Source organism: Microtus ochrogaster, chromosome 5 (genome assembly GCF_000317375.1).
Source record: "Microtus ochrogaster isolate Prairie Vole_2 chromosome 5, MicOch1.0, whole genome shotgun sequence".
Lineage (NCBI taxonomy): Eukaryota > Metazoa > Chordata > Mammalia > Rodentia > Cricetidae > Microtus > Microtus ochrogaster.
This window is the reverse complement of record NC_022012.1, coordinates 37,972,771-37,979,273: the sequence shown is the minus strand read 5'-3', so window position 1 is coordinate 37,979,273 and position 6,503 is coordinate 37,972,771. Positions and strand designations below refer to the sequence as shown.

The 6,503-nt window shown below is 55.0% G+C and overlaps 2 protein-coding genes across 3 annotated transcripts in view; both read right to left on the bottom strand.

Moving 5' to 3' along the window:
• Positions 1-402, bottom strand: part of C1qtnf5 (C1q and TNF related 5) — a 2,253-nt gene extending 1,851 nt beyond the window's left edge. Inside the window, exon 1 of the mRNA XM_005347163.2 lies at positions 267-402. The gene's annotated coding sequence lies outside the window, so the exon portion shown is untranslated. The remainder of the gene's footprint in view (positions 1-266) is intronic.
• Positions 403-765: 363 nt separating this feature from the next.
• Mfrp (membrane frizzled-related protein) lies at positions 766-5,921 on the bottom strand. Of its 2 annotated transcripts, none has more exons than XM_005347161.3 (13): positions 5,745-5,921; positions 5,553-5,655; positions 5,330-5,443; positions 5,068-5,235; positions 4,718-4,931; positions 4,173-4,303; positions 3,932-4,057; positions 3,735-3,811; positions 2,782-2,930; positions 2,252-2,404; positions 2,022-2,134; positions 1,383-1,510; positions 766-1,297 (listed from the first exon to the last, which is right to left on the bottom strand). In XM_005347161.3, exons 1-13 carry the CDS (start codon positions 5,796-5,798, stop codon positions 1,073-1,075), a joined length of 1,755 nt encoding a protein of 584 aa, XP_005347218.1. In that variant the 5' UTR covers positions 5,799-5,921; the 3' UTR covers positions 766-1,072. The 2 variants fall into 2 exon arrangements, with proteins under 2 accessions (XP_005347218.1, XP_026635222.1); XM_026779421.1 differs by having other exon boundaries at positions 2,022-2,132; positions 2,274-2,404.
• Positions 5,922-6,503: the final 582 nt, after the last annotated feature.

Below are 6,503 nucleotides of genomic sequence, written 5' to 3'. Positions count from 1 at the left end.
AAGGAAAGGAAAGGAAAGGAAAGGAAAGGAAAGGAAAGGAAAGGAAAGGAAAGGAAAGGAAAGGAAAGGAAAGGAAAGGAAAGGAAAGGAAAGACAAGCCCTCCCTACCCGGTCCCCTAGCTGGAGCCCAGGCTGTCCCACAGTCCCCTCCCCCACCCATACTCCTCCTCTGCCAGACTCACCCCTCCCCTCTCCCCAGCTCCCCCCTGCTGCTCTCTCTGAGAGACTTTCTCAGACCCTCCACCTGGCCCTGCTCCCACTCCTACCCCAACCAGGCAGCCCCTGCCCTTGCTGACTGATCCCAGCTTCTGTTGCTCCTTGCCGGCTCCACAGCGCTCCTCCCAAACTCCTAGAGGAAACCAGTTGTTCAGGGGCCAAGAGCTCCGGGGCTGGGAAATAGCAGGGAAATAACTCGTGGTGTCGCCCGGCGGCCGGCCAAAGTTGTGGGGGTGTAGGGGGTGTGGAGAAAGGAGGAGGAGGAGAGAGAGACTTGAGCCTGCTTCCCACAGAGGCTGAACTGTCAGACAGACACTTGTGGCTCCAGTTCCCAGGAGCTGGCGGGAGGGAGGGAGGGAGGGCTGGATGGAACTGTGACAGGGACCAAGGTCAAGACTAGTGTGTGTGGGTGGGGTGGAGGCGGGTGGAGACCTAGATCAGGAGAGCTCAGGGGACCCCCCAGGCGGAGAATAGGGTCCCACCACACCAGTAGACTCTCAATATAGCTTTGTTGACAAATGGGAAAGCTGAAGTCTGGTGATGGTGATTTTAAACACTCAGACGGGAAGGGGGAAGGCAGAAGATAGGGAACCAGGGTCAGAGACTTGGATTAGAAATCTCTAGGTTCTCTAGGCTGTAAGGCTGTCTTGGCAAACAAGAGCTCAGGGGTGGTACAGGGAAGATTGGGTGGCCCCATTTGCCCTGGGCAGGATCAGGTCCCACTCTCTGGGAAGCACCAAGAGAAGATGGGTGGAGTCCCATGCCCAGGTCACTCTTCCCTTTGTTTTCTGCCTGCCCTGTCCACCCACATAAGTAGAGGAGGATGGGCAGACAGAGGGTAGGGGCTGGCTTCAGGTCAGCGCTGGGAGCAAGCTTCCAGGCTAGTGGCCTCAGGCAGCCGGTTGCAGTTGAAGGGCCAAGGGGTGCCCAGTAGTGCCAGGCTAGACTGGCACTGTTGTTCTGCCTCCTGGCAGACAGAGCGGCAAGGGGGTAGAATAGTGCCTAGTGGGGTGCAGTGAGGTACAAGCAGTCTGCAAAGGAACCTCCGGAAATTCTGATAGCAGGGTAGAGTTGTCAGACTCTGTGGGAGGGAGAGACAGACCTCAGATGTCCAGTCCCCATGTACCCACCTCTCCCTGCATCCTCCCGCCTCTGTGGCTCAGCACCTTGTAGTCTCTGAGGGTGTCTGCTACCTCCGCCTGGGTGGCCAGGCCCACCCAGATGTTGGGGAAAGCTGTGGTGTTGTAGCTTAGTCCGAGACACATTTCCACTTGGACAGGTTCACAGGTCAGCTCTGTAAGGGGGAGGGTGGATCACCGTGAGGAAGAAGACACTGCCTGGCCCTGGGGCCTTGTTTCCACATGGGTCACGGGGACTTCTGTCGAGTGTCTCAAGAGGCACCACAGAACCATTTCACAGGCTTCAGCAAGCCCTTCTGTTTGCCAGAGCATACATTGGCCAGCCCCTGCATCATGTAGGCCCATCTGATCTTAGGAAATGTGGAGCACCCTCTGGGGACTACTTGGGAGCACTTCTATCATGTGATCTGTGAAGCAGGCTGTGGAGAGGGACTCTGAGTGACAAGGTAGATAAGTCTCGATACCCCTACCACTGACCCCCACCTTCCTGTGTCCCTCTTAGGTGACATTAGTGTCCAATGCCGTCACCGGCCAAGAGTCCCAGGGTGAGGAGAGAGGGGCCCAGGCACGAACTTCCCAAGAGGGAAGGAAAGGGAGGTGAGAAAGAGTAGCAGGAACCCAGCCTGCTGTGGCCAGCAGGACTTGCTCGGGGTAAAGGCTCCCTACCTGGTTGTGGGAACAAGTGGCTGCTGCAATTGTCATTGCTGTCATCTTCACAGTCTCTCCATAGGTCACACATCCATTGCAGTTCCCCACATCCTCCGTCCTGGCAGGACTCTCTGGGCCCACAAGGGTCTGTGGGCACAGAGGCATGACGGTGCCCTAGGACATGCCTGTACCCATGGCCCTCCACGGTACCCTTTGATGTTCCATGGAGGAGCCTCTGTTGCCCACACCCCCATGCCCAGGGGCACCTACTCTCTGTAGTATTGATGGCCTGGTAGGTGGCTAAGAAGCCCCCGCTGCTGATACCAAGATCAGTCTTAAAGATTACAGCCAGCTGGTGCCGCAAGGAGACGAGGTGGGGTGGCGACTCTGCGCCACAGAACCTGCCCAGAGCAGAAAAATAGCCTGGCACATGTCCCTGGCCAGCCCTGGGGGCTCTTGGCCATGCCAGGGATGATAGCGAACAAGATTGCTGATTCATGGAGCTTAGAGAAGGAGACACACGCTGTCACAGAAAGTAGGAAATGGCTTCTTAGACTTGGGGAGAGTCAGGGAAGAGAAGATGGCAGAAGGCAAAGGCCCTACAGGTGGAAAGAATAGGGCTGGGCAGCTGCGGAAGCCAAGGCCTGGTCAGGAAAGCACACGCTGTTTCCAGGGGACCGGTAAAGAGCTCTGAGTTTATAGAGCAGCCGAAAACAGTGAAGCCTAGTGTTGGGAGCCCAGGCTGCCAGAGGGGGGGATGGGGCGCCCTGATTGGTACCTGCCCAGGAAGCTGAAGGCCCCGGAACTGCTGGCCTCGTACACCTCCACGTAGTCAAACTTGCACTCAGCTTGCTCTTCCAGGCTGAAGTTGTGGAACTGTAGTCCTATGCCGTATCCCACGGGCACTGAGATGTACCAGGTGCAGAGCTGGAGGAGGGCATGTGTGAAATAATTCACGAGGGCCCTCTCCGGTCTCAGCCCTGTCTTGCAGGGGGCACTCTATGCCCACAGTAGACTAGGCAGGGTGTTGCCTACCTACATCATCGGTGCCTCTTAAATAGGTATGGTCGGACAGACATGGTGACTTACACCTATAGTTCCAGTGCTTGGGAGCAGGGTTCAAAGTCAGCCCAAACTTATATCAAGTTCCAAAGAAGCTTCCTGAGCTACCTACAGAGACTGTTTCAAAAAGCCAAGGACCAGGGATATAGTAGCTCAGGGGTAAAGGACTTATCTGTCGTGCACAAGATCCTGGGGTTGTTCCTTAGCATGGAAAAACAAAAACAAAAACAAACAAACACAGAACAACCCAGCAGGTGTGGGGTTGGGGGTGAAGGCATGGAGATGCATGCCTTTCTTCCCAGGCAGTGGCAAGTGGATCTCTGTGGGTTCCAGGCCAGCCAGGGTTACATAGTGAGACCCTGTCTCAAAACAAACCAAAGCCCATGCCTGGCATGGTGGCTCATACCTACAATCCAAGCACTTGGTAAGCTGGGGCAGGAGGATTCTCACCAGTTACAAGATCAGCATGGGCTACAGAGGGAGACCTTGTCTATAAATATATAAATGCCCTTTCAATTGTTGGAGGTAAAGGTGTTTACCCAGCATAGAAATATCTGGGTATACCATTGGTACTGAACAATGTTTCCTTCTGGCCAGCCTGAACTTATCTTACCCGGTCACACAAACCTAGGCACCCTGGTGTCTGTTTCCTGGGGACACTGTGTTTACCTGTTGTTGAGGGTAGTGCTGTGGGTAATTGGGGGTAGAGAACACCCCATGGAGCCCAGTCAGATTTCCTCCACACCCTGGAGAGAGTCGAATGGCCATGAGTAGTCAGGCAAGAAAATTCTGGGTCAGAGCAAGGGAGCCCAGCCTTGGACAGAAGCCTGAAGATGTGGCTGCCCCGTCCCTAGCTGGGCCCGTACCCGAGGTCTTGGCACTGCAGTTGGCCTCGTCACTACCATCGGCACAGTTGGTAATACCATCACATACTAAGTCGTGCGTCAGGCAGAGGAGCAGGTCGCAGCGGAACTCATTGTGGGCACAGCTCCCTGGAGAAGGGCATGAATCATCTAGAGTCAGAATCCCCCAGAGTTTCCATCTCCTTTGCTGTGTCTGGAGTAGCTGAAGGGGTGGCATCTGGGGACATGATAGGAAGACACTCACAATGTCCCGGGGCCACAGCTTGGTACCAGGCCTGGAAACCAGACCCTTCCACGTCAGCATCAGAGACGAAGGACACACGGAGGTGGCTGGTATTGGTGTTTAGTGTGGCTGGAGGCGTTTTACCACATACCCTGTCAAAGACCCAGGTTGGGGGTGATGGAGGCTCTGAACTCCAGCAAGAAATGAACCGACCAGGGCCCAGAGGTGGTGGCGCATGCCTTTAATCCCAGCATTTGGGAGGCAGACGCAGGCAAATCCCAGTGAGTTCAAGGGCAGCCTGGTCTACAAAGTGAGTTCCATGACAGCCAGAACTGTTGCACAAGAAAACCTTGCCTTGAAACTGCCCTCACCCACACAAAAGAAAGAAATGGATCAGAGAGGGAGGTGACCTTCCCTAGGCCACACAGCAACAAGGTGCTGGCAGGGGAGGAGTCAGAGGTTAGTTCTGTTAATTTCCTTCTTGTCAAGATTTTTTTTTTTTTGCTTCCACTCCCAGTTTCTCCACTTTCAGATAAGTGGGATCCCCTGAATGCAGAGGGACCCACCTGAAGAGAGGGCCTGAAGGCTCTGGGGTAATTTCCAAGCGATCAAAAAGACAGGCGAGCACACCTTCTATGCTGAGGGCTTGAATCTTGAGCTGTATTGTCTGGCCTGGGGCTACCTGGATATGCCAGACACAGTGACTGTGGGGTGGGTAAAGGTCTGGGTAGTTGGGGCTGCTGAAGAAACCCTGTGGACCAGGAAGGAGGCCTCCGCAGGCTGCAGGGGGTGGAGGTTAGAGTTCAGAGGTCAATAGAAGAGAGGTCTTTCCCCATCACTCCCAAGGTTCCTCTTCCAGGCTTTTCTTCCCCACTACCACCTTGGGCATTCTCCACAGGGCGCCCTTAGAACTCACTGGTTTGGTGTGTAGGGCTCATGGCTGCTTCCTGATGTCCCGCGGTTGCTGGAGAGATGGTGGTGGTGCTGGTGTTAGGACTGGTCCTAGGAATGCTACCCTTGGGGGTGAGGCCTTGGGTGGGCAGTGGGCTCTCAGTTGTCCTAGGGAGGGATGTAGTCTCCAACTCTGGGGGCAGGAGGATGGAGGAGTGTCATTTAGAGGAACAGGTCCCTGCGAATAGTTCAGGGACTCTCCATGTAAAGTCCTCCCAAGCACTCACGGGTCAGGATGACAGTCACCAGCAGCCCCAGCAGCAGGAGCAGCAGGCCACTGAGCAGCAGGATACAGAGGCAGGAGAAGTGGCAGTCTGGCTGTAGCCCTCGGAGATGCTGGGCTGCAGGGAAGTCACAGGGGGCTTTTTAGAGGCACCCCTGCCCAGAGTGACCCTTGTACCTTAGTTCCTGGACTCTCTCCTCTTCCTGGGCAACCCCTGAGATGGTTACCACGCCAGGGAGCTTTGAGGCTGCTGCTGGCATCTTTCTGTAAGGCTGGTGGAGGGCAAGAAGGCCCTGCTTCAGGGTCGAAAACAGGATTGCAGAACTCTGTCTGGAATGGAAGATAGAGGCTTATGGGCTGAGACAGGCAGGTTCACTGGGGACCGGGATCCTGGGAGGTGGGTTCCATGTGGGCCTTACCTTGCTCAGCTCAGTTGTCTCTGGATAGAGGATGACATCAGAAAAGTCCTTCATGGCTCAAGATTCTGCATGGCTTTTTGGAGATCCTGTGACAGCCCAAGACCCCTGAGGGTCCACTCTGAAGTCACAAACCACCTATCAAAGACGCAACCTTTACTCTCGAAGGAACAAGGCTATGAAGAGAGACCAGTTCTCTTCCTGCCTTTGGCAGAATGGTTGGAGCTCCAGGTTACTCTGTTTCCATGTGGGGGAGGGAAGTGAAGCGAGAAGGAATTCACAGAAGGCACGGAATGGTCCTTAATCCAACTCAGCTGAGGATGCTGAGGTCAAGACCCTGGCACCGAGCAGCAGTCCTTAAAGGCACAGGCTGTGGCCATGAGCACCAACAGAGAAGGAGGTGTTCTGTGGGGTGTGACTAGGTCAGTCACCACACCCCTACCCCAAGGTATCCAGCTGGGGAGTTGGAGGTCGGAGGGCATTAGAGCCTCCGGTGAAGAGAGATAGAGACAGAGCAAGTGCTGGGGTAGAGGTGGGCAGTCTTCTAAGGGTCACAGGCAAAGCCAGTGGCTCACTACTTTGCCCCATCAGAGTGGCAAAGTTACTGACTAACTCTGGACCTTTGGAAGAAGACACTCCTCCACCCTGGCTTTTTGTTTTTGTTTTCAAGACAGGGTTTCTCTTTATAGTCCTGGCTGTCCTGGAACTCTCTCTGTAGACTAGGCTGGCTTCAAACTCACAGAGATCTGCCTGCCTCTGCCT